The 27,870-nt window shown below is 39.9% G+C and overlaps 2 protein-coding genes across 3 annotated transcripts; one reads left to right on the top strand and one right to left on the bottom strand.

Annotated features, from left to right (window-relative positions):
• LOC145770316 (uncharacterized) lies at window positions 1–24,642 on the top strand. 2 transcript variants are annotated; one of them, XM_082581916.1, is made up of 3 exons: window positions 1–4,606; window positions 21,776–21,886; window positions 24,516–24,642. In XM_082581916.1, the coding sequence occupies exon 1, from the start codon at window positions 76–78 to the stop codon at window positions 3,490–3,492; it is 3,417 nt and encodes a 1,138-aa protein (XP_082438042.1). In that variant the 5' UTR covers window positions 1–75; the 3' UTR covers window positions 3,493–4,606; window positions 21,776–21,886; window positions 24,516–24,642. The 2 variants fall into 2 exon arrangements, with proteins under 2 accessions (XP_082438042.1, XP_082438043.1); XM_082581917.1 differs by lacking the exon at window positions 21,776–21,886 and having other exon boundaries at window positions 24,516–24,611.
• Window positions 19,509–27,870, bottom strand: LOC145771000 (uncharacterized). Its single transcript, XM_082582740.1, has 3 exons — window positions 27,732–27,870; window positions 20,354–20,482; window positions 19,509–19,883 (listed from the first exon to the last, which is right to left on the bottom strand). The coding sequence occupies exons 1-3, from the start codon at window positions 27,753–27,755 to the stop codon at window positions 19,509–19,511; spliced, it is 528 nt and encodes a 175-aa protein (XP_082438866.1). The 5' UTR covers window positions 27,756–27,870.

Raw genomic sequence — 27,870 nt, 5'->3', positions numbered from 1 at the left:
TGCGGACTGCACACCCTTCTGGGTTGGACCATATATGGGAAAGATGGTGGCGATAGGCAGCTCAACTCACCAGTAATGGTAAACTTTCTTAGCGTAAAGGAGTCTTGCGATAGAATGTTAAATGTATTGTTGCAGGATTTTAATGACATCGATGAGCCACAGGCCCCCTGTCCTTCAATTGAGGATAAACGTGCGCTGCAGATCATGCAGGACACGGTGAAGAAGGTGGATGGACACTATTCTGTAGGGCTGTTGTGGAAGGATGAAGACCCGGACTTGTGCAATAATCGCTCTATGGCACTCAAGCGCTTAGAGGGAATGAAGCGGCGATTTATTGCTGACCCGGAGTTATTCAATAAGTATCGTGGTAAAATGCAGGAATATGTTAAATGTGGCTATGCTGTGCCACTTGAAACTGGTGTGGTAGACACACCAGGGAAGACGTGCTATGTGCCCCATCACTGCACGACCAATGCGGCCAAGTTTAGAGTCGTTTTCGACTGCAGCGCGAAGTTTAAAGGCGTGTCATTAAATGACAAGCTGCTTCATGGCCCAGATCTCACCAATAACCTTGTAGGAACATTGTTTCGCTTCAGGCAACATCCGATCGCTGTTGTGGGCGATATTAAGGCCATGTTTTCCCAAGTACGCGTAGACGAAGGGGACAGGGATGCCTTTCGATTCTTATGGTATCCGGACGACGATCTCAAGCGGGAACCTATCGACTACCGCATGCAAACACATGTGTTTGGAGCAAAGTCGTCGCCATGCTGTGCTGCCTTCGCGCTTCGGATGACTGCCAAAGACAATGAAGCAGGTGCCGATCAAAACACTGTTAACTCAGTTTTAAAAAATGTTTATGTTGACGATATTTGTCATTCATGTGAATCGCCGGACCAGGCTATCGAACTAATACAACAACTGCGTGAACTATTACAAAGTGGCGGCTTCCATTTAACTAAATTCCTGTCTAACAGTGCAAAGGTCTTGAGTTCTGTGTTGCAGGAAGACTTGGCGTCGAAAGTCGATCTGCCGCAGTGCCAGCTTCCAACGCAGAAAATCCTTGGTGTTGTGTGGAATGCTGCGAGCGATTGCATGGAGGTGAGGGTGAGTATCCAACAAAAGCCTAACACCCGGAGAGGCGTTCTCTCCATGATTTCGCAAACATACGACCCACTAGGTCTAATACAACCCTTCATTTTACCTGCTAGGCAACTCCTGCAGCAGGCATGTGACGCTCAACTTGATTGGGATGAACCCCTTAATGGCCTTGGGCCAGTAAACATTAATTGGGAAGCTTGGTTAAAGGCCCTTCCAGAGCTTGAATGTGTTTCCATCGCTAGAAGCCTGACTCTTTTTGGTAAATGTGCTATCCGCTTTGAATTGCATGGTTTTTGTGATGCCAGTACCAGTGGCTATGGGGTCGTGTTTTATGTTAAAGTGTTTTATGATGATTCTGTAGTAATTTGTAATTTTCTATTTGGCAAGGCTCGAGTGGCTCCATTAAAGCCTGTTAGCGTACCTCGCCTGGAGCTCACTGCTGCTGTGCTCGCTGCCAAAGTCTGCAATTTTATCCTGACGGAGTGTGATTTTAAATTCAATTGTGTTGTCTTATGGACAGACTCAACTGTTGTGCTGCGTTACATTAATAATACTTCGACTCGTTTCCACACCTTTGTGGCTAATAGGCTGAGCACTATTCACATGCTTACCAGTGTCAATCAATGGCATTATGTACCGACTACCTTAAACCCCGCTGACCTCGCGTCTCGGGGAGTTTGGCCTGATAAAGTTAATACCGCTAAGCTTTGGTTTAATGGTCCTAAGTTTTTGCATGATGTCACGAGCAATTGGCCAAACCAGCCCGACTTTGTTGGCGGAATTTCGTCAGACGATCCAGAGGTTAAAAACATTGAACGTTGCTCAGCTCAGCAACACACGATTACGGACTCAGACTCTCTATGTCGGTTGTTTACCCGCTACTCGCATTTCCACGATCTGCAAAGAACGGTTGCATGGTTGCTTCGCTTCAAATTGTACCTGAAAAGGAAATGCCGAGATGACTCCTTGACTGTTAAGACAGATTCGCTCAGTGTCGAGGAGATGGACGAAGCTGAACTTGCCATTGTCACAGCCGCCCAGCATCAAGCATACCCGACGGTGTTCGCAGTTCTCCATAACCACCCAGGATTTGACGCCCCGGTGGAACTCGTGTCCGACCTGCAGTTGAAGAAGCATGTGGCTTTGAAGGAGCTACAGTCCCTAAACCCCTATGTTGTTAACGAAACGTTAAGAGTTGGTGGGCGATTGCAACAATCTTCTCTGTCAAGCGGAAGAAGGCATCCGATCATTCTCCCATATCAGCACCCAATCACCGATCTAGTGATCATGAGGTATCACGAACGAGAAGGACACATGGGATGCTCACAAGTCCTTACCGCCATTGCTTCCCGTTATTGGATTGTCAAAGGGCGATCAGCTGTCAAAAGGGTCTTGCATTCCTGTATGAACTGTCGTTTTTGGAAAGCTACCGCCGGAAAACAGCAGATGGGCAACTTACCTGCTCCACGCGTAAACAAATCCATTCCTTTTCAAGCTGCTGGCACTGACCTTCTTGGTCCATTGATGGTAAAGAGCGGCCGCAGCAGTGTTAAGCGATATGTTTGTATTTTTAATTGTTTGGCGACCCGTGCTGTGCACTTTGAGGTCGTGCAATCCCTGGAGGCAAGTGCATTCATTCAAGCCTACCGAAGATTCTGCAGCCGTAGAAACGTTTGTCCTACTGATCTGTACAGTGACAACGGAGGAAACTTTGTTGCTGCAGACCGCGAACTTCGGCAAGGACTCAAGAACCTCCATCAAAAGAAAGTCACCGATGCCTTACTTCGGCATGAAACGAACTGGCACTTCAACCCTCCGCGTGCTTCACATCAAGGCGGCTTCTACGAAATATTTTTTCGTTTATTAAGAAAATTGATGCGGTCGCTGGTAGGAAACGCTACGTTGGATGAGTTCGACCTTCTAACGCTGGTAGCAGAGATTGAAAGAATTTTAAACGATCGTCCCATCACTTCGCTCCCATCGTCACCAGATGATCTGCAAGCCCTGACTCCAAGTATGATACTCACCGGATCAGCTTGTGACACCCTACCGCCAGATGTTTTTATGAAGGCTGACGGTTATCGACGCTCTTGGAGAAAGACCCAATACCTCACAAACAAGTTTTGGGAACAATGGCTGTTGCAATATCTCCCTCTGTTGCAGCCCCGACAAAAGTGGTTTGGCACATCTCCAAGCTTGAAACCAGGCGATTTGGTACTGGTAACGGACGAGGCAACTAAACGTGGGCACTGGCCCAAGGCTATTGTAAAGGAAGTTATGCCGGACACTAATAAACTTGTCAGACGCGTGCGAGTAAAGGTTGCTGACGGTACAGAGTTTGTTCGCGACATCAGAAAGATCTGCCTGCTAGAGGGCAGTATGGACTTTTAAAATGACAATTTTGTTTTCTAGGCTGGCTGGTTGGCACGATTGCACAACTGACATTGCTCATGCTGCTTAGGTTTCATATTTGAATTGTATTGCGTGTTTGTGTTTATTTTACTATTATTATTCTTGTGCTCCTCACTACCGCAGCTAGCGCGGCGTCGTCGATGCATTTGCATCCAGCAGTTCTGCCATAACTGTGTTATTGACTCCCATTAATAGTGTTGTTTCTATTTGCATCCTGCAGTTATTTACACTGTAGCAGTCTAGCTCTGTTTTTGGTCTGACTATTTCACACACCTGTCTCACTACTAATGCTTTTGCTATGTGCGATATTATTTTTCGTGTTTTGTCAATTCATTGCTTAATTATCACGACTCGACTTAACAGTCGCGTGTTTTTTCTGGTAGCCTACTTTTGCTCTGACGTTAATGTCACTTGCGCTGGTCATAGCATTGTGCAGTATTAGGTTGTATGTGTGCTTTTGTTTATGCCATATCCCCACTTCTGCCACTGGTACCATGTATGCTATCATTTGTTTTTCGTGTATCCGTTTATGCTGACTTCCAGTTGTCGGTAGACTTATGTTTTTGTGCTTAATTTTAGCAATCGCTAAGCATGTTGGTCAAAAGGGTTTTTTAACTCCTCTTGGGCGTGTCTTCGATGTCCTTCTGTAGGCTACTGTTATGCATGTTCTATTAAGTTTGTGTGTAATGCAAGCCAGCCTTTGTGTTGCAATTGTGATCCTTGCTAACCGCGAATATTTTTGATTCTGGTCGATATTTGCATAATTCATGTTCATTGTCGTTTATTTGGCCACCTTGTGGCAATTAGTTGGTTTGTATTTTGCTTCGTTGTAATCGTTTTACAGTGGTAAAACCCTCATTTGTTAAACTCTGGTTTTGGGGGTGGGTATGTTAGAAACGATTCCCCGCCCATTTAATATTATTGTTGTATCTCTGCTCCATTCTATTTTCATGCTTGAGTGACCCGGCCATGCATTAACAATTTTTGCTAGTTGATCTTTCTTTTTACGTTTTGGCATGGACTGGAGTGGTCATTGTTTTATAAATCTGGAGAACTGGAGATTTGGAGTGACTAGGGAATATGTAAGAATTCGGTAAGCAACTGTTTGTTTCGTTTTATTATTGTCGTTTTCAATACACCATTTCTTCTAATAAGTAAGGCCTGCACTTTATCCAGTCTAGGCAAAAAACGTTTTAGACATTAACCATTAGGCAAAGTAGGAACGTGCCTACAGGCCAGTCAAAAATCCAGGCCACTTTAAAATCGATAGAAATTTAGTCATGTTTTCAAAATATTTATTTTCTAAACTAATAAGTAGGGCCATTTTTATTTTGACCTAAAAAAATATTTTTTTGACTTTATTTTGACCTAACGAAATTGCTTGTTTGTTGAGTGCACAGTTCTTCCTTGAATTGATACCAGTTACCCAAACATAATATTTTGTCAATTTCAGACCCAAACGTAGCCTAATATTTTGTCCAAAAGTCAAGGTGTTTTATAGCGATAGATTTAGGTAGACTATGTTATTTTGTCCTTGTGGAAAGGGCATTTTGCCTCGATTTTCTCCGCATGATAAATTAAATTCATCAGGAAAATCTCGAGAAAGGTCTAAATCTGAAAGCGATTTAACTTGCTTAGGCATTTTTGTATTTCAGAATGTCAGTAGGCTATTCGTAAAATCCAAACTGTTGATCTTCGAAAAGACCATGTTTGTGAAGAGAAGTGTTTTATAAGAATTATTTAAATACGTAACAATGAATAAACAATGGACAATTTGCGAGAAAAGTTACTGCTGATCCAAGTGGGCATTGTGACATATTTCCTGTTTTATGGGTTATATGGTTTAATCAAAGTCTATGGTTTAATAGACCTTTTGCATAACAAACCAACAGAGCGTGACGTTGGAGTCGTGAACGACTAGCCGCTGTTCACAATGCTGTGCGATAGGGTTAGTGGCGTAGTTTGCAGGCGAATAAATTGTTTAACGTTTGCTTTAGCTGTTGTTTTGTGGTCTTTACAGGCGTGTATCAGTGTTTCAGTATAATTTGCCAGAAAATAAAACTCTTTTAAGTTGTAAACTTAGGCCACAGAAGTGTAAACCTTCGACCAGTTCTTTGCTATATTGGAAGCGATCTTGCCAGGCAAAGATAGGAAGAAATTCTTGAATTATACAGCTTCAAAAGCTAAGCATGCAAATCAAAATATTGATGCAGAACTTAATGACGAAGCTACTTTCGAAATACCTCAAAATGCTACAGGAGCACTGCATCTACATAGATTAGCTGTGGAAGATTGAATTTTTGCTGGTGTTGAAGCTTCGCCTGGGTTTGTTTTATACAGACTTAAAGCACAAGATTTGGTATTAGTTCTGCATTTGTACTGTACTGTACATCGTATTTTTCATTCATGAATGCACCTCATGTATTTAAGGTTGATTGGTTTGAACATATTCCCTCATCGTGACGTTATCATAGCAACCATGAAGCCAGACTTCTAAAAGGACTACCCAAGCACCATGATCATCATCGACTGCACTGAAGTAGGCCTACGTCTCGAAACACTGTCCTCACTTCACCGTCAGTTGCAAACGTACTCGAACTATAAAAGTACGAACACTGCAAAGGCATTAGTGGGAGTTGATCCAAATGAGGGTAATATGTTTGTATTTCAGTTGTACACTGGTAATGTGAGTGACAAAGAAATATATCAGAGGAGTGGATTTTTTCACCTTTTGAAGCAGAAAATAGCTGCTAATGAACTGCACGTCATGATGCTGTTATGGCCGATAAAGGGTTTCTTATAGAAAAAGACTTAGCCTACATTTGAATATCTCACCGTTCCTAGGCAGAAGGCCTCAAATGAGTGAGGACAAAGTGTTGAATAAACGAAGTATTGCACGCCATCGCATTCATGTAGAGAGGACCATAAAAAAATTTGTCAGTTTCACATCTTCGACAGGAAAATACCAGTGACTATGCTTGGTATCATCAATAAAATGTGGTTGGTTCGTTGCATATTATGTTATGCAGAATGAAAATAAAATGTTGCAAGACAAGGTGCCACTATCGTGGTCCATAATTCCCGGTCAAAATGCACACGCTTCACAATGGCGTCCTAAATTGCCTTTCCTAGTCTATTAGCCAACACTATGATTAAAACGAACAAGAATTGAAGTGTGCCGATAATCTACAACAATTCATAAACACAAAAAATTTACTTTCACCTGCCACCGACCTCACGCTTGCTTGCAATAACAAGAAACGCCTTCATAAACCGTAGTAAACAAGCGATTCTCAACCCTCAGACTCCGCGTAACTCAAACGTCACGCTCTGGTGATTTTGAATGTGCAAAAGGTCTATTGTGTCGCAGTTCCTGATTTACAATGCTCCCACAAGGATTTTGACAAAAATTACTCTCAAGAAACACAAAAAGTTTGTCAAAAGCCATAATATGACAAATCATAATTTGACAAATTTTGACTTTATTTTGACCTATAAGCTTCTGAGAAACACTCCCCTAGGTGCTGAAAACAACTTTATTCTTTGATTCGTGGACATCAGACAAGGTCCTTAAAAAAATTGGACTTTATTGACTTTTGCGCCCCGACTAATAAGTATAGGCTATATCTTAACAACTCTGTTTTTCCAGATAAATTAAAGGTTGCAAAAATCGTTAAACTGATGTTTATAATGCATTTCCGACCAGGGAAGTAGCACTTAGAATGTACTTGTCTCTAATGGCTACGAATTGCTCGGGGAAACGCTCGTTTTCACAACTAAAACCAATTAAAGACGTCAAACGATCAAGAAAGTGTCAACAACGTCTTGGTTGGTACACAGGCACTTTTGTGTATTGAAAGCGATCTACTCCGTAATATTGACCTCCAAAAATTAGTTAACGCGTTTTCAATCGCAAAAACGCGCAAGTTGTTATTTAGTTAAGCATATGACCAGTGTTGTACGCGTCATTGAAATAATTTGACGGCGTCAGCGTCAGCGCAAATTGCCTAAAAACTTGACGGCGTAAAGGACTGCGTAAGCTCTTAACCCTTTGTCCTGTGGGGGGGGGGGGGGTCGGGTGGACTTGGCGCTTTTCAAAGCAATATCACTAAAGAACTACGCAATCCACACCTTTGAAAATTTTTGACTTTTCCTAAAAATTATTCAAGTATTTATTCCGCTTTAAATGGCATTGCTATTGTCTATAGTTTTAGAGATATGACATGATTTTCATAACATACTCGCATATTTTAGCCTGCTACTAGCTAGTCCTTTTGTTTTCTAATTATACGGATTAATAGGATTACTGAGCGCCGTCGTGCGCGGAACTGCGACGCAGATATCTCGTGAGTTGGCTTTGTTGTAAAGCATTCGACCGTAATGATTCCGCCTTTTGTTTGCAAACTCGAGTTTTGAGTTGCTTTGATTAATCTTTTAATTACATCTGAGTTGCTTTGAAATTATCAGAGAGTATCCGATAAGCTATGCTGAAAAAAATGTAATTTTACGTTGTTTTCTATGGCGAATACATTTTGTTTCTAACTTATAACAAGAAGCAGTAGGAAAGTTCTTGACTAAATTCTGTTTATCTCACAAAACAAACAAACTGATGTGGGAAGTTTTTTGTTGATTTCTTGTTGGAAAGCAACAAGGAGTGAGTTTTTGACCCGCCAATAAACTTCTGCATGTACCGGTACACTTATATTCACATAAATATTTATGGATGTTGTTAAAACGTTTTTATAAAAACGAGAGATTGAAGGATACTGAAAAGAACTTGACATCGTCTATCTAAACTGCTCTGCTTTTGTGGAAAAACACGCGCAGCGAAATTGTTGTGCTTTGACAAACATTGCACATACTGTATTGTCAGCAATGAATCTTTACCTAAATGGTAATTTTGCAGTTGCTTGAGAGATAACAAAATTATTTTTTCTCTACGAGGATTGAAAAGTTTTGATATATCTCAGCAGAAACACTATTAGGACCAACTCAATAATTTCAAACTTTGTTTTCAAATGTTGATCTTCAAAAGCTTATTTTCACAAAAGCTTACCTCAAAAAGGTGTAGGCATATATCATTTTCTCAATAAATTTGGATGTTTATGTCATTTGGAGCAAAGTTGTTTGTTGGGTTGAAAAAATCTGAAATCAATGCCTTGTTTTTGTAACGTATCGCAACGTAACGTATCAGTCAGCCCCTTTTGAGCCTTTTTGTTTTCGAATACATTTCCGTGACAAAAGATTGGCTTTTGTAATAACGCCATCAACCGCGAAGTTGCATTCTCTGACTGCATCTAAAACGCGATACCATACTCAGCAATTTTTCTAAAAAATTGTTGAACGAAATACATATCTGACAAAATAAGGGAAATATGTTGAATTGAATTATTTTTTATACGGATTGTTTTCCTTGTCTCCTAAAAGTAACTAAAAAAAATAAAAACGATTTTTATCGTTTGGCATAAAAATATGATATTGAGGTTCACCTTGGTTTGCATGATGAAAAATGAAAATCATAACAAACAATTGCTCGAAGTGATTTTCACAGCTATTTGATCCTTCGCGATGATATCAATTGTAGTTTCTATTACATGAAACCTGTTCAAACTATTTTTTTTTAAAACTGTGGTTGATTCAAGAATATAATACTTTGTAAATATAACTTACTTCATTTTTGTGTTTTTACTTCGACTTTTTCACAAGCAAGACTTTACACAAAACAACTTCAGTGTGAGCCTACCCAATAATGTCGATAAGTTATTTGCAACGTGAGTCGATTGACCAGAGTAGTCTCAGTGGACCAGAAAGCTGTGGCCAAAACTTGATTACTTTTATCAAAAGGTTTGCACATTGGGAACAGCAATCACTTTGTTTCAAATCAGCAAATCACTTTTTGTCATTGGTTCAACGTCTGAACTAATATACAACAAAATTGTTTTTCTGGCTCTTTGGTTCGGAAAAACATCATTATGATGTATTGTTACGTGGTCTATCAGCCAGCAGTAGTTTATGCGCCTTTTGTTTTTGGATATGTATCAATTACAAAAGATGGCTTTTGCAGTAATGCCGTCAACCGCAAACTGCATCTAAAATGTTATTTCAAAATTTGAAGAGAAAGAAATTTTCTAATGCGTAAGAAATAGCTTGACACAAAATGCATGTCCAACAAATTAGAAAAACATGTAGAAAACCTTATCTTGCAAATCTAGTTGACAACATAAAAAAGCCGTTTCAATCGCTTAGACACAAACGTGCATTTTCAAAATATCAAAAACCTTCAATTTTGCCGAAGAAAAAAGTCAAAATTTTAGTGATTTTTTTTTGTATGATAATAACAATCAGCCTAAAAAAGATTTTTTTTGCAAGATTTGATATCTTGCTAAATGTATTTATTTTTCCTATCGTTATGCCACGACTTTGAGTTTGTCACGCAGAACGGGAGTTCCCTTTGGCAATGTACAAACAACCTTTTCTATAGCCTACCAATACGATTTGACTAAACGATTATTGTCACTTCACTGTATCAAAATTGTTTCATTCAAAGTGATCATTGTTGGTAGGTATGGAAACAAATCAGTTTTGTAATGCATCGTGACATAGTTTATCAGTCAGGAGTTGTAGACACTTTTTGTTTTTGAAGTGCATGAAGGTCCAAGTTGGAACGAGCTCCTATCGAAGCAAGTAACTACCTTTGGATAGGTTGTGGTTCAAACACCATGTGACACCAATAGGCTACCTTACTTTTCTGTATCAACCGCTAGCTAGAAAGCAAATCAGATACTTTTTACATCGATTCAACGTCTCTAGACGTTGAAACAATGTTAAAAACAAATAAATAGCTCCCTGGGATGTGCTGTAAACTGCAAAGTGTTTCTTGATCATGTATGATCATATAATACTTTGTAAATATAACTTACTTCATTTTTGTGTTTTTACTTCGACTTTTTCACAAGCAAGACTTTACACAAAACAACTTCAGTGTGAGCCTACCCAATAATGTCGATAAGTTATTTGCAACGTGAGTCGATTGACCAGAGTAGTCTCAGTGGACCAGAAAGCTGTGGCCAAAACTTGATTACTTTTATCAAAAGGTTTGCACATTGGGAACAGCAATCACTTTGTTTCAAATCAGCAAATCACTTTTTGTCATTGGTTCAACGTCTGAACTAATATACAACAGTCCAACCAAATTGGACAGTATGAGTGTGAAAAGAAAACTGAACTGAACACAATTGTTACAAATAAAATGTTTACTAAAGCTTATTGCTTGATTTAGTTTTAATATCAAGCGATGACAGTACATTTGAAAATGTGTAGACTATAACATATGGCTCAAAAATGACTTGAAACAGTTTATTTTGCCGTGATTTTGTCTCATTCTCTGCAAATGTTGAGACAAAGCGAAAGATTTTTGCAATGCCTCGGGCAAAACAATAAGCAAACGCAAGTCAGACGCCAATTACGATTTCATTGAAGCGTGGACGACGTCCACGCGTAAGAGATTAAAATCCAACACAATGGAATTATCCCGTCACACTCAATTATAAAGTAATTAAGAAACGATTTCTCAAGTCAAATAAAAAAATATGACTAACCATCAAATTATTTGATTTTTCAAGTTACGCTGTTGAACAAATTGCAAAAGATTTTCGATGCTATGTTGTCAGATAAATTATCTGCATCATGGGAAAATTTGATTGATCTATTTTGCGTAGTTTTTGAGTTACACGAGCTGAAAGTGATAGTGTCGAACCGACCCCCCCCTCCGCAAGTCAACTGGCCAAAATACGTCACAGGAAATAGGGTTAAAGAAATTGACGGCGTCAGCGTCAGCGCTAATTTCTAGCGTTATTTTTGCCAGCGTCTCATAAAACGGAAATATTTCAACCAAGTTCAGGCTAACAATAGCTATAAATAAAGAACAGGTATTATGTTTTGAGACTGTATTGTAATTAGCTGCTCAGCCTATATAATTAGTTATTTCCTTGCAGAAAAACAAGCATTTCAAAACGTTTGTCTGACAATCCGCTGCGTTTGGGACGCATATTCAGGGGCGCCGAAGCAATTTTTGACTGGAGGGGCAGGAGTATGAAAAAAGGGCACCTTTGTTGCTGAAAGGCCAATTTTATTTTAAGTTTTAAGATAAGATATAGCGATAATGCTCATCTATCAGCCCATTATCGAGTAATGATACAAGTGTCCGCTATACAAAGAACAATGGCACGGAAGGGCATCATGCTATTTTATAATGATGTAATATAACTTACTGTGATGGAGAATTTTGTGTCGTGAATATTATTTTGAGGCAAAAATAGAACATTATAGCCTAATTAGGCTACAAGCGAATAGCATTGTTATATTGCAAAGTGTGCAGTAGCTTACATGACCTTAAAAGGGCACCATTGCCCCCTCTTCCCTCCCCATCCATAGAAATTTGAGGGCAAGGGGGCATCCGCTCCTCCTGCTCCCCTCCCCCGCTTCCGGCGCCCCTGCGCATATTGTCCTTTCCAAGTGAAAACATGCGTTCCACAGCAGCGCTGGTTGGTATTGGTGTGTTGTATTTCAAAAACAAGTTGAAAACGTTTAGTCGAAAAGGTATCACTGTTCCAAGCGTGCTGTGATAGTTTAGCATGTATAAATCTTTTAACGGGGTCCACAGCACCAACATCGCTCTTTTCAGGGGCATAGAGCTCTTCAAATAAAGTATATTCAACGTCCGCGATGCCATTCATGGATTTTTCGCTTTCAGTCTCTGATCCCTCGTTCTCAATACATGGGTGATCACCATTTGGCGGACTTCTTCCGCATGTATTCCAGGGAGCCATTCCAACCAACGCAAAAACTGGTAATTCGGATGAGTCGCGCTGGCAAGAATACATTGTGAAACTCTTATTGTGAAACGAGATTTTCCATGAAAACAAAAATTGACGCTTAGAGCTTGACGCTTAAAATCGACAAAATAGTTGACGGCGCTATCACTTCCGTTAACTGAAAAATAAATTGACGGCGCTAGCCTCAGCGTCAACAAAAAGTTGACGCCGTCAACGTACAACACTGCATATGACTAAGTTTTTGCACGGTAGGCTACTCTGTGTTATAGTTGCAACAACGATCTTTGTGACAATGATTTGGCAACACTGGTAATTCTAATTTTTTAGTTGGCCACCCTGATTTTCGGGCCACTTATAAAATGTGCCTACAGGCCAGCAGACCCTTAATCCGGCACTGCGCACATCCCGAGCGTCGAGCCTAGTGCAGTTAAAAGAATGCCTTCAACAAGTAGAGCATTCTACTTTCACAAACTTCGTGTGCATCATCAAGTGTCAATATGGTTTCATTTGAAAACTGGGCTGAATCTTACTTTCTATGCATACAAGGAAACAGCTTCTGGTCTGGTCCCAATAATGACAGATAATGAATGTACACCCAAAACCTTTCTGAAAGAATTTAGGCCCAATTGAGGAGTTAAGATCACAAGATCACGCGCCCACGCGCACTTGCGCTGCGTGATCTTGTGCCGGGCGCATAACCACTGAGCTGACGGGGCGGACAATAAATAAACGCAATAAATAAAGGGCGAAAATAAACATATCTAACCTACAACAAAAAAACACAGAAACAGCTAAAAAAAACATTAACTATGACATGCAACAAGTGTGGTCCTACGACCTACGTTATCTGGTTATGTAGATTAGAGATGTGCTTAACTGTTACTTTTAAATAAGTGTTACTTTGAAAATCTGAACTGCTACTTTTAACTGTTACTTTATAACAGTTAAAGAACAAAACCATGAAAGCAGCAAAAGGCTAGGCTACAGTGAACCTCAGATAACGTGTGACTAAAAACAACAATTGTGCAAACGACATAATTTTAATCTAGTTTGTCTAAAAAAAAAAGTCAAAAGTTGAAGGCAATTAGGTTAACTAGCAATTTTTTTAACTGCTATATTTCAATTTGCTTATCTGTTAATATGAGTTAAGGAAATTACCTGTTACTTTTTAGCGTTATGTTATTTTTCGCACATCTGTAATGTAGACTTAGTGGCGTACGCAGGATTTCCTCAAGGGTGAGAGCCTTTCGAATCGAATTAAAAAACGCCCATTTGCTAATACAGTAGAATTCGCCTATAACGGCTTCGTTTATAACATCAATTCGCCTATTACGTCACATTTCGCTCGGTCCCGGTAGAATTCCTATCTTTTACGTACATTGTTGTTCGGCTACAACAGCATCGCCTATAACGTCAATTCGCATGTAACAGCACCCTTTATTGGTCCCCAGATGTCTTTTGTTCGTTTATAACGTCACTTTCAGCCATCACCTTCACCACGAACGGTCAGTCTTTTAATCCAGTAAGCGCTGCTGCTTGAAAAATGCCTTTCCTTTATTTTGCTACGTCGTTCGCAGCAGGGACTTTAATAAACTGAATTAACTTTTTTCTCGCGTGAAAAACTATCACATGTAAAAAGCAGCTCTACAGCAGCTGACCTTTAAACATCTCAAAACAACAGTTGTACGTGCAGTATTAAAGTTAGGCCTACTTTATAAACTAATTATCTTTTTTTTCCCCGCGTGAAAAACTATCACGTGTAAAAAGCAGCTCTACAGCTGTGTCAAATCCGAAACAGCGCAAGATCAATGCCTTTTTTTGCGAATAAACAATGAACTTCTCTACTACTGTAGCCTATGTAATGAGCTGTATTGCGCAAATTTCCTGTACCTTTCGCTGTAGATTATTTTTTTTTTAAACAATTTCTTTGTTTACTGTATTTTCTGCCTGCCCTTTGTCAGTTTGGTGGTACAAAGTAACCCTGACTGGATTATACACCTCTTTCTTTAATCAAAAGACAGTTGTGGAATAGTTTGCGGTAGTTCGTCTATAACGTCAATTCGGCTATAACGTCAGTTTTTGCAAATCCCCTAGAGGTGCCGTTATAGGCGAATTCGACTGTAATAACCAGTTAGTTAGACTACATTGTACAAAATTTGCCTACATAGCCTACTCAGTTTGCATTGACGATAATTTTTTTTAGTTTGCTGGTCAGCTTGGTTACATTAGATAGGCTACATTTTTTATTGAAAACAAACAATATGATAGGCCATAGCCTAACTTAACTCTCTTGATGTCGCATAGCTGTAGGCTAATGTTTTAATTAGGCTAGGCCGCTAGACCACGTAGTTGACTTACTTAACCCAATGAACTACGAGTAGCCTACCCTAGGCCTATTGATTGTATTTTCGGTTGTGTGGCCTGAGTAGGATTGATATAATTTGACAATTTTTGTAAGAATAGTCTAATGTTACTTCATAGTGTGACAAAAGTTTAAGGTACCGGTACCATTGTATATTTTCATCATATTTTATACGATTAGAGTAGACTAGTAGACCTTGAATGAAAATATCTCCAATTTGTTTTGAAGCATAGCCTAGCTTGCAAGTAAAAATACATCAACTAATGTCCATAACAGGTCAGCTATCCTACACTTGTTTGTCTGTTCACCAAGAACTAGCCTAAATCCGGTCTTGCATGTCCCAGGTGTTGTCATTTGCCTGATTGTTGATCAGTTACCAGGACTCACCACTAGGCTGTGCCAAAAATGGCGAGGTTCATGGATTTTTCTTTAACTTTCTGAAAAGTTGTAGTGGACTTTTACAAACACAAACGTGAAAAACGGCCCAACAGGCCACTAGTTGTATGTCTGCCTTAGGCCGTAGCCAGGGCCGGATTTAGACTATGAGAGGCACTAGGCTATTCCATTTGTGAGGCCCCTCCCTATTTTTGAGCTCAGAAATTCTCTCTATACAACATCACATGTCATTGCTTAATGTTAAAAATATGAGTGCATTAAACTCTTCGTTCTTTTCATTTTCCACATTGATGGGTGCAAATTTTTAATTAAAAGAATAAAAATTTAGTTAAGGCAGTTTTTGCTTTTAATTTCTCTGATCAAACAGCCGTTACAATAATTGTAAAGTTTATTTACGAGCAGTGGCGTAGCCAGGAATTTTGAAAGGGGGGGTTGACGGCGTATTCGCGTAAAACGACACCAAGCAGCGGGGTTCTGGGGGGCCTCCCCCAGAAAATTTTGAAGAATTACTTTGAATTTAGTGCATTCTGAGAGCATTTTCAACAAAAATGTGGGTATGAACGTTCTTGTAAAATGGTGCTCTCAGGTGGCATAGCAAAAGAATAAGATAATGTTTTTTTCAGCATTTTTCGGAAATAAAGCTAAGTCTCTATGTTTTCTTGTTGCTAATTCCTGGCTGAGATATTTGAATGTTTGGTATTGGCAAAACTCGCTTTTTTAATGCATTTTCTTTTAAAATTAGGCAAGCTTTGTTTTAGAGACATAAAGAGACTGAAAGCATCATTCTCAATATCGTGACGTCACACGCGTGCCAAAGGGGGTGGTTGCAACCCCCAACCTCCCCCCTGGCTACGCCACTGATTACGAGGTCATAAGAAATAGTTACAGCCATCAAATAGAGTAAGACTAGGATACCAAATTTTTATTCTAGCTTTCGTCAAAGCAAAATCATGCAACTTGAGACACTGTCGATCTCAGTTTATTTTTGATGCTTTTGAGCCTTGAGAAAGATCTCTCTCCTGAGCAGTTAGTGACCATTAAGCTTAGAAACAGTCTTAATATTGCTTCCACATATTGAAAGGCAGCGTTAATTTTTTCCTTGCACATAGAAGTTCATCAGTAAATTTCCGGACTCGGGTCAACATCTTCCGGATACGCTTCCTTTAAAAGTTTTAAACCTTGGTTGTCCATTTTCAGTTTTAGCCAAAACTCTGGTGGGCTAAGGTTATCACTATCATGCAGAGCATTGCACGCTTGAGGCAAAGCTCCCTATTCTTCTTGCAAATCATCTAAATCTTCTTCGTTAACAACAGAAGGAAAGTTTATTCTGCCATTCTCAAAATTTAAAAAAAAACACTATAGATTCTCCAAGAAAACCACTGGATTATTTCATACTGTTTTTTGCAGAGAAGACTGCGGCACTTTAACATAGAAGCTTCCAGCAGAAAGCGGGCAATAAGCTAATTGTCTTTATTATGATGCAAACGAGTAACGACGTAATAATGACTGTTTGCAACTTGTGTATAGAGTTTTCTACTCTGAAAAGCTTGATATATATAAGTACTTTAGGTAGGGTTTAAACTTGTCAAGTTTTTAAAAGAATTACAAACTTTGAGATCGAATTTCGAGGCCCCTGGACGTTGAGGCCCTAGGCTGCAGCCTGCCTAGCCTATTGGTAAATCCGGCCCTGGCCGTAGCACTGCAGTGGCGTAGCCTACCTAAGGTATGGGCATGGCTTGAGCCATGGGCGCAAAAATCGGTTGGTAAAAATTAAAATTTGTGATTTCTAATTTCTTCAAAATTTAATTTGCGCCTGTGGCGCCCGAGAGCTAATTTTCTCTGACGCGACGCGCGTCACTGTGACGTCATGTCGTATTCCAGAATCTTCATTTCCAATCAACAAATAACGCGTACTTTCGGAATGCAGTCTTGTAATTCTTCTTTGCATTGTGCCTGAATCGCAGTACCACTGTATTTCATCGACTAGTGAATCCACCGTTACGTTAGATGATCGCATGTTGAATTGGTAATGCCTGTGGATGCGCCTCTCCAATTTAAACTAGAGTTCTTTTAAAGAAACTGCAATTATGATCCTTCACTAATCACTTACTATACTATACTGTTCGAGACGATTCGAGGATTATTCAACTCAGACTCGCTATTATTCCGTTTGGTAATCAAGAATGTTAAATGGTGAAATGTAATATGCAGTATTCTGTTCTCTGGAAGATGCAGTCGTAAACGAAGTTTCTTTTCCCCAAAGTTGAAGTTCTTTTTGTTGTGATGAGATTCCTAATGTAGTACGCCAGCATGCTAGTATTTCGGTAGCGGGATTGTCAATAGTTCGGTGTTCTCTTTTTGCTATGTTTAGATTTCTGTTCTTCTGAAACTAGCAGTCAAGTTAATAAACAACGCAGTCTTAAAGGATTCTATCTTGTGGTCAAGTACTATTCCGTCAACTAGTCAATAAAATAGGCAGTGAAGAAGACTATCGTGTCCTGGTCATTCCTCGCCAGTTCTGATCTCGGTTCTGCCCAGGAATGTCGCCGTCAGCACGGACGGCTGCATATGAGCGCGCGTGCTAACTACCGCGTCCGCTACACGCCCAACAAAGATTAAAAAGGGTCTCTCTTTTACTGTAGCTAATGTTAAATAATGGAATTGTGACGTTGTAAAAGCAACATTGTGCCTCTCCTGGCTCACTTTGCGTTCAGTCAGCAACAATTGGAATCAATCAATCAATGGTTTATTTGTCAGAAACTGGAACATAGTAGGCTACATTTATTTTCTTCACGATTTGTTCAAAAAAGACTTGTATGCAATATTTAACTTCAATTGTTAAAAAAGGCGAACATTTAAACTTTACTGTGGGCACCATTTTGCATAGGTACGCCACTCGTAGCAGTGGGCTACCGTGTCCGAGGTATGTTATTTTAAAGAAATAATAATAAATAAACAAACTGTTCACTCGATTGTGCAGAACTGTGCACTCGTCAGCAACAAAATGATTAACCCTGGCTAGCGGACATTTGAAAAAAAAACAATTAGCCTAGAAATTAATCTTTATTTTTGAAATTAAAATAATTCGTTTGTTCATCAACTAATCCCACAACTTCAAGTTGTACCAAATTGAAAGAATAACGTAACAAACACCACGATAAATATTTAAAATGTAATAGCCTACTTTAGCAATTCTACTTTTGTGGCCTACACCTCAGCGAAAATGAAGACTTTTCGGCAACGTTATTTATAACAATCACTCACTGGGAACGACATGAGCATTGACGCTCGAGCTGAAATGCAACAGCACGCCGCATTATGACGTCTGTTCGGCAGCGTGATTTATGATCACTCACCGGGGACGACATGGGCATTGACGCTCGAGCTAAAATCCAACAGCGCGCCGCATATGAAGCAATTTTTGTCGGCGTATATTATTGCGCGTCCCGATATAAGAAGGTACGACATCGGCAAGGGACGACATCGTCGCCACCCGTGCATGCTTACACTGCTATTTTCGTTGTTTTGTTATTGTCGTTTATTGTTGTGATTTAGATAGATTACTGGTAGGCTGAGTGCTACTTTAATATCAGTATAAATTCATTATGCTGCAATTAAGACAAGGATGGGAGGGTAAAAAAAAAATTTTAGTGTACCGTAACATATGTCTGCTTGGTCACAGCGGTAAACCATAATCTCTTCGTGGGAAAATTGTAACATAAGATTCCCAGATCCGTTCGTCTGTATGTAATGACCGAAAAGAAACAGTCTTCAGGAAACGTCTATTCGAGAATTATATTTCTGTAAAAATAGCCTCAAAGCTGTCGAAAATGGGGTGCAACGCGATACACCACTAAAAGCTTGTCACTACCCAGCAAACATTGTACTTCGGCCCAACGTAGTGTGACAGTTGGTAAAATAATGCTCCTCCGTTGGCACTACGCTGTGGCCGAAGTTGACCCAACGTATCTTGCACCATTCGTCGCAGTTGGGACAACTTCTTTAAAATGTTTGGGCCAACGTTATCCCAACTCTGCACCCAACGTAGTTCATCGTTGGTACCCTACGATGGCCCAACGTATTTTGCACCATTCATCGCAGTTGGGACAACTTCTTTAAAATGTTTGGGCCAACGTTATCCCAACTCTGCACCCAACGTAGTTCATCGTTGGTACCCTACGATGGCCCAACGTATTTTGCACTTTTCATCGCAGTTGGGCCGACTTATTTTAAAATCTTTGGGCCAACGTTATCCCAACTCTACACCCAACGTAGTTCATCGTTGGTACCCTACGATGGCCCAACGTATTTTGCACCATTCGTCGCAGTTGAGCCGACTTATTTTAAAATCTTTGGGCCAACGTAATCCCAACTCTACTGCCAACGTAGTTCATCGTTGGTACCTACGCTGGCCAAACGCACTTTGCACTTTTCGTCGCAGTTGGCCATACATATTTTGCACTAATCGTTGTAGATGAGCAACGTTGGTTAAACTTAACCTGCAATTTCAAGTTGACACTGTCCTGATGATCCATATGCCAATACGATGACCACCTTCTTGTACTGAGCAAATTTAAGTCAATGATGTAAACAAACGTAAAGTTGTTGAAAAATACATTTATTCGAATGGTAAAATGCACCACCCATGCACAATTCACAGCTACGACAAGACATGCATAAAAGTCTAAAAACACAGTGGACTGAGGTACTTCATGCCTCATCAGAAGACTGCGCCTGGATGTAACAACGTGATCTGTGGCGGCCTCAAACGCAAGTACCTATAAAACAATATGCAACATTTGTAAAGAAAACAGGGATGAAAGAAAATATACTGTACAGTGCAAATTAGGTCGTGTTTACAGCACCGTGAAAGAACAGACTCTAATTGCTACATATCCCATGGATATGTGTATGCAACACCCGGTTATGTCACAATAACAAGCATTTTTTTAATACATCCTAACATTCCTCAGTATGTTTTAATTCTGTAATTCGTAGCCTATACGATGGGGTGGGGAATGGGTATACCGTTATGTTCTATCAACCTCTAACATTAATGGCCAGTGCAAATTATTATTGTTATCGTTTGATAGATCTTCGAAGTCAAGTCTTAAAATGTGTGTATATTTCTTGAAGTTCTGCTCCAGCAATAAACTAGTCGCTGGTTAAGTAAATAAAAATGCTTTTATTGCCCTTATTGAGAGAATAGTAACGATTTGTCAGTGACGAAGAGAACAAATGAACATACCCGCAGTACTTTTTGTAGCAAGACGTTTAAGCCGGCCCCCATCGCGGTCTTCCCACGTCTTAAACCAGTCGCCCAGTTTGTGGTCGATTTCTTGTAGAGTGCATGATTTCGTATTGCTCTGGACAACATCTATAAGTAAAGCAGTTTTGTAAACAAATAATGTTACATCGATTTTTATTTTTACACAATCATCTACAGCAGTGGTCATCAGCTCTTAACCTATGGGTAATTACTCAATCTGGGGAAGTTTGAGGTCTTCCAGAGGGCAATGAGCAGGACAGTGCAAATTATTACCAATTTTTAATCAAACTTAAATCATTGTTGGGTTTGGCTTTGGCTATTCCATTCAATTGATTGCCAAAGACTAATAAAATTGGTACGAATGGAATTAATTTTATGCTGCTGTTTGGAAGTCTTCACGAGAAGATGCAGAACAACGTGTTCTTGTCGAAGGTTGCTTATTTGTGCGACTTTTTCTCTGACATAAACGCCTTGAACTGCTTGCAGGGCAAATGGACAAGGTTATGGGATTTAATAGACAAATAATAGATTTAAGATGCCCAACATGCTTAATTGCTTAAAGTGGGGTAACGGGTCAGAAAAGGTTAAGAACGTTGCTCTACAGAGTCTACAGTCTGTTTCACGTGAGTGGCATGATCATCAGGAGAGCTGTAATGAAAATAAAAGCGAGGACATCACCATAAGCATAGCCGCCGAACCCAGGAAGGTCGGCCTTCCCGACCTTTTCGCAGAGAAGGCCACCCTTCCCTGCTAATCTCATCTTTTTTATTGCACACGAGTAAACAGCAGGTGTTTTTCAACTAGATCTAGACTGAGGCATTAATCAGGGATAGTAAACAGCAAATTGACAAAAAAGATTACGAAAAAGGTAAACTTGAGATGCTGCAAAACTTATGATATATCCAAGGTTGTTATTTCATTGAAAATTAATCATGAACAGTAAGTATTCTTTCTGGAGACGATATCATACCAACAAAAGGTGAATACAAAACTTAAACAAACTACGACCATGTTCTTTAAGTTTTGCATGGAATCAAAAGAAAACTTTTTCTCTCCACTTAATTTATTTTCCCCTTCCCGGTCCGCGAGACGTAATTTGCGACTTCGTTTAACATCACCTGAGGCATCAATCGATTAACCGTGTCGTATAGGCTTTTTCCTCCTGTACGACACAGTTGTTTGAACTGCAATAGAACAGATGGATGTTGAAATGCATAAGCCGAGATCGTTAAAACAGCATAGAAAGCAGTCCCATCAAACAGTCGCGGTGCGTACCAGGCTACCAGCGTACATAGGCGTCGAAATAGGGTGGGCTTTATTTTAACAAAATATGTTTTGCCCACCCTGTTTTCATGACACCTATGAAGTGTTCGTTACAATTATTTCCGTTTTTGTTTTTAGCTGAATTATCCAACCAACTGCAGTGCAACCTCCGATGACTTGCAATAAACAAGATCACAGATATGCGTAAATCAAACGCACAATACCACATTCCAATTGACAACTTTGAAGGTGGGTATGTAAATGAACCCAAACCTCCAAACAGCAACATTGATACCAACATCAGATTGTTCCAAATTCCAGTTATTAACATCAAGGCTAAATATTTTCACCAACCCAGCAAACATCACAGTATTGCGCCAATACTGTATTTGTGTCTGCGTGTATCGGGTGTATCGGTAACGTTTGCACTGTATCGGGCCAATACCGGCAACGTACAGTATTGTATCGGCAAAATGATACAGTTTGTCTGATACAAAGCCTGTATCGGGCCGATACAATGTTGTAAGGGCAAAACTGTACAGTTTGTGTAAGGGCAATGCGGTATTGGCACAGTACAGTTTGGTAATGGCAAAACTGTACAGTTTGTGTAAGGGCAATCCGGTATTGGCACAATACAGTTTGGTAATGGCAAAAATGTACAGTTTGTGTAAGGGCAATCCAGTACTGGCACAGCACTGTGTGGTAAAGGCAAAACTATACAGTTTGTGTAAGGGCAATCCGGTATTGGCACAATACAGTTTGGTAATGGCAAAACTGTACAGTTTGTGTAAGGGCAATCAAGTACTGGCACAGTACTGTGTGGTAAAGGCAAAACTGTACAGTTTGTGTAAGGGCAATCCGGTATTGGCACAATACAGTTTGGTAATAGCAAAACTGTACCGTTTGTGCAAGGGCAATCCGGTATTGGCACAGTTCAGTTTGTGTAAAAGCAATCCGGTATTGGCACATTACAGTTTGGTAATGGCAAAACTGTACAGTGTGTGTAAGGGCAATCCGGTATTGGGACAATACAGTTTGGTAATGGCAAAACTGTACAGTTTGTGTAAGGGCAATGCGGTATTGGCACAGTACAGTTTGGTAATGGCAAAACTGTACAGTTTGTGTAAGGGCAATCCGGTATTGGCACAGTACTGTTTGGTAATGGCAAAACTGTACAGTTTGTGTAAGGGCAATCCGGTAGCCTACTGGTACAGTACAGTTTGTGTAACGGCAAAACTGTACAGTTTGTCTAAGGGCAATCCGGTAGCCTACTGGCACAGTACAATTTGTGTAACGGCAAAAGTGTACAGTTTGTGTAAGGGTAATCCGGTGTTAGCACAGTACTGTGTGGTAAAGGCAAACCTGTAGGCCTACAGTTTATAATGGCAATCCGGTGTTGCAATGGTACAGTACAGTTTGGTAAGGTGTTGGCACAGTACAGCTGATATTGGCACAGTACAGTTTGGTAAAGGCAACACTGTACACTGTAGCTACAGTTTGGTTGCAAATTATTGGGCTTGTTTTTGTGTTGATTTGGCTGTTTTGGGCTTGTTTTTTAGATTCACTTGCTTGTTTTCAAAAACCAACCTGGCATCACTGGTTTTCAGTTTACTACTAACGGGAACGGGAACACACTTCGCGTGCGAGTTAAGCCAGGTGGCTACATTTGTGCGTGGTAGAGAGAGAGAGAAAGAAAACTTTTGAGAAAGCTTGCAGTCGAGTTTAGCTGTTTGTCGTGTGATTTGCGTTGTATGCTACAGTAGAAACTCCTGCCGCGTTCCACGCATAATGCCTTTGGCCAACGCAACTGTTCAGTTGGCGCTCCCACTCTGTTTACTTGCTTGTTATGTTGAGGTGCGGTTCAGGTTGATAATCTTATTGTCTGAAGTACTAAGCTTAATTCATTTGCTTATATTCATTTAGATGTTCCATTTAGTTTGTTAAAGCTAATATAAGCTTGCGTAATAAAGTATGTATTAGTTCACGGCAATTTAACGAACTAATTGAAGATGGATAGCAAGTTTATAAATCCCAGTTTGTTCAGCGCTGATCCCAACTCTAATCAAGCTAGTAAAGAGTGGAAACATTGGCATCGAACATTCGCAAATTTTCTTGCAGTATTTCCAGCTGAACCAGAGATCAGTGATGACGATGAACTGCGATGTTTGATCGCCCACGTTGATAAGGATGTTTACGATTACACCAGTGAATGTAATACTTAAGACCTTGCAATAAGAACTTCAGAAAGATTATACGTGAAACCAAATAATCTCATATTTGCCAGACATTTGCTAATGACCTGCAAACAACAGGCAGAACAGTCATTAGATGATTACGTATTAAACTTGAAGCGGCTATCTCGAGATTGCAATTATAAAGCCGTATCCGCGAAAGTTTGCCGCAATGAAGCGATTCGTGACGCTTTTATGTCAGGGATATTGTCTGCATCAATACATCGGGTGGAACGTGACACAGTCATGCCTTCTAAACACCTTGCTTTTAAGGTGAGTAGGCATCGTCAGCAGTAGCAAAGTGCGCCTTACTACGACAAGTTCCATGTCGCACTTCTCACGCCATCACGGCTGGACTGAATAATAATGTTTTTGTTTGTCGTATCCAGGTTTACACCCGGTGGTTGAAGATTTAGATTAAGTGGACGGGAAGGCAAGGTAGCCAATCTTCGTGTCCACCTTCAGGCATGCCTTTAAGTGTCCTACCACAGACACAGCCGCATGCTCGAGCGGTGTCGAACCGGCGCCCTTTCGATTGCCGTTCCAGGGTTCTCACCACTCAGCTATGCAGCCGACTAATAATGGTGTTGATGCATGATTCTGTAAACATTACTTATTCTGAGACAATAAAATATCTGCTTTTACAGGTGCTGTTATGCGAACACCGAGCTTGGATGATGCCACTGAAAGTGCCATAGAAAAATGTATCAGCACTTGGATGTGAAATTTTAATGACCGCGAAGGGGGACGGAAAAGACGAACCATCGGTTGCTCATATGTTCAATAAATTTTCACATAAGAATTGTCTTGTTTCTGTTTGAAAGTACGGGTTAGGGTTACTGATGCAGGCTTGGTGATGGCATTGTATATGCCTGTACTGTACATTTGTAGGTATTGGCATGGTGTAGGCGCAGGCATGGTATCTTTTAGAGGTACAGGCAGATAAATGGCATTGCCCTGGCCCATTATTGGCATCGTATAGTGATATTCGCTGAGTAATGGCATTGTACAGGCCAGAACGAGGGTGTAAGGTACAAATACCGGTTAGGTAATGGCATCGTGCCGGCAACTGTAGTAATACTGTATCGGCCCAGTATAGAACTTGTTTGCACTTTCTTATCGGGCCTGTATAGATTACTGTATCGTGCCAAAAAAGGGACCCGATACAACACCGCATTGGCCCTATACCGGCCCGATTAGGGTATGTTAAAGGTACAAATACCGGTTGGGTAATGGCATCGTGCCAGCAACTGTAGTAATACTGTATCGGCCCAGTATAGAACTTGTTTGCACTTTCTTACCGGGCCTGTATAGATTACTGTATCGTGCCAATAAAGGGACCCGATATAACACCGCATTGGCCCTATACCGGCCCGATTAGAGTATGTTAAAGGTACAAATACCGGTTGGGTAATGGCATCGTGCCGGCAACTGTAGTAATACTGTATCGGCCCAGTATAGAACTTGTTTGCACTTTCTTACCGGGCCTGTATAGATTACTGTATCGTGCCAATAAAGGGACCCGATATAACACCGCATTGGCCCTATACCGGCCCGATTAGGGTATGTTAGCTGGGAAGTTGTCAACTTAAACCTCAAAGATATCAAGCATCTGCTCATGTATTTGGATTAAAACGTAGAGACGGCCTCATCACTATCAGACAAAAACTAAAGTCCCGAAAGCTGACGAAATTCTTCAATACCAAACATGATTTTAATGTTTGTGCAGACTAATACTGTGTGATGCTGAAACCAGCTTTGAAATTTTTGTGTTTTCAATATGGAGTTGTGTGATACAAACCATACAACAGCATGTTTGTAAGAATGTGAAGGACTGATTCACACTAAGCGTTTTGACTCCAATATGACATTTGAAATACAAATTTAATATGCACACAATGAATTCAGTTTATTTAAGAATTTCTAAGACAAAACTATATTCTGCCTCATTGAAGCCGAACTGTGACAGTGTGAATCAGCCATAAAAATAGTGGGTTACTCGAAGTCCACTTTGAAACTAGACTGTTTTATTGATTCTTTGATTGCTAAGATCAAGTGTATTTATACTAGAAGAGGACTTCATTTGTTTGAGTAAGTTTTTAAAAGTAGTTCTACTTGATGGGGTATGTTTCACAGTCATAAGATCAATCATTATACACTTTTGACATCGCACCCACTGCATCAGTGCTTGATTTTACTTTAAAAAATCAGTAATTTGCTTGTAACTTTTTTCTGTACATTTTTAAGAGAAAGTTCTTTGGAAATAAGATAGAAACATGTTACTTCTGCAGCATTTAAGCCAAAAAGTAACTTTCTAGTATAAGCGGTTATCAAGATATGGCAAAATTAGCTATTTTCAGCTTGTTTGGTGAAATTGCACGGCCACTAGAGGGTGCAAGAACCCAAAATTATGATAGAAGTATTTCATTTGATATTTGGGGCCATATATCAAGACCACTTTTTGAAAATCAATTTTTTTTATTTTTCACTCCACTCTAATGAACAATTCGTACCGTCAGTTACCTTGAAAAGATCAAGAGGAAAAATTAAAAAAGCTGTAGTCGCTGACCGTAGTTTCCGCAAACATTTTAAAAGGATTAGATATCGATTAGCTAGGCATCGGTATCCGCAAACAAACAAACTGAAAAGATCGAGAGAAAAAAATAGAACATTGCTGATTGCAGTTTCCGTTTTTCCGCAAACATTTTAAAATTTCCGGTAATGCAAACATTTTAAAGTTTTCCAGTAATGATTCTAAGAGTTTGCCGAAGTCGCTGAACGCAGTTTCCGCAAACATTTTAAAAGGGTTAAGGTTTAGGGTGTTTCCGCAAACAAACAAACTGAAAAGATCAAGTGAAAAAAAATAGAACAAAGCCGAAGTTGCTGATAGCAGTTTCCATTTTTCCGCAGTTTTTGCAAACATTTTAAAATTTCTGGTAATGATCCTAAGAGTTTGCTGAAGTCGCCGATCGCACTCGCAGTTTCCGCAAACATTTAAAAAGGGGTACCGGTACCTCTAAATACCCATTGTCATGCATTGTCGGGCATTAGACAAATCCTAGACAATGCCTTGAAATTACCGACAATGCCTGAAAGTAGCTACTCTACAATGCCTGACAACCCCTGAAAATGCTATAATGCCTAACAAACCCGTCAACCACTGGTAATGATCGACAATGCCTGGAAATTCCCAACAATACCTGAAAGTAGTTAGCCTACTCCACAATACCTGACAACCCCTGAAAATGCTCCACAAACCCCCAAAAAGCCTACTATGCCTGACAATACCCGACAATGCCTGACAATGGGTATTTAGAGGTACCGTTTTAAAAGAGTTAGGCTTGATTAGAGTTTCCGCAAACATTTTAAAAGGGTTCGGGATTAGGGTTGATCAAAGTTTCCGCAAACATTTAAAAATTTCTTTAAATGATCCTAGGAGTTTTTGTTTGTTTGCGAAAAAATTTTAAAATGTTTGCAGAAACTGTGATCAGCGACTTCGGCTTTTTTTAAATTTTTTCTCGATCTTTTCAAGGTACGAACTGACGGTACAAATTGTTCATGGTACTAATTAGGTTGCATCCGATGCTGCGCAATCTACTTCATAAAACAATCTGCAAAACTTGTGGTATATACATAATGCGGTGATAGTAGCAACACTCGAATCCTGATAAAAGCACTTCTCGTTGACATAATAGTCATTTTTATGCCACTTGAAAGTGAAGATACCACTTTTTGAAAAAATCGAGTAGGCTACTTCTAAAAATGTTACTTCAAAACCAATAAACAGGTCACGTAATTGCCGTAAAAAGTATTAAATAGTTTACCCTGAAGAATAGATATGAGTCAACTGAAATAAACCTTACCTGAGTTTCATGATGATCATTCATTTGGGCAGTGCTCTCATAAATGAAAACCTGAAAGTCTCCAAAGCTACGTCTAAAAATTCCTAGATTACATCAAAGTTCCCTAAATCATTATTACATTCGAACAGTTTCACGTTCT

The sequence above is a fragment of the Aplidium turbinatum genome, chromosome 5 (genome assembly GCF_918807975.1).
Source record: "Aplidium turbinatum chromosome 5, kaAplTurb1.1, whole genome shotgun sequence".
Taxonomy (NCBI): Eukaryota; Metazoa; Chordata; class Ascidiacea; order Aplousobranchia; family Polyclinidae; genus Aplidium; species Aplidium turbinatum.
The sequence above is the reverse complement of the archived record's forward strand: the minus strand, read 5'-3'. Positions and strand labels throughout refer to the sequence as shown.

Bases quoted from the DNA above. Each gene is read 5' to 3' on its own strand.
- LOC145770316 (XM_082581916.1), top strand. From the start codon at position 76: ATGGTAAACTTTCTTAGCGTAAAGGAGTCTTGCGATAGAATGTTAAAT.
- LOC145771000 (XM_082582740.1), bottom strand. From the start codon at position 27,755: ATGAATGATCATCATGAAACTCAG. The intron at 20,483-27,731 runs GTAAGGTTTATT...CTTTACTTATAG, and splicing joins ATGATCATCATGAAACTCAG to ATGTTGTCCAGAGCAATACG. The intron at 19,884-20,353 runs GTATGTTCATTT...ATTGTTTTATAG, and splicing joins TGCTACAAAAAGTACTGCGG to GTACTTGCGTTTGAGGCCGC.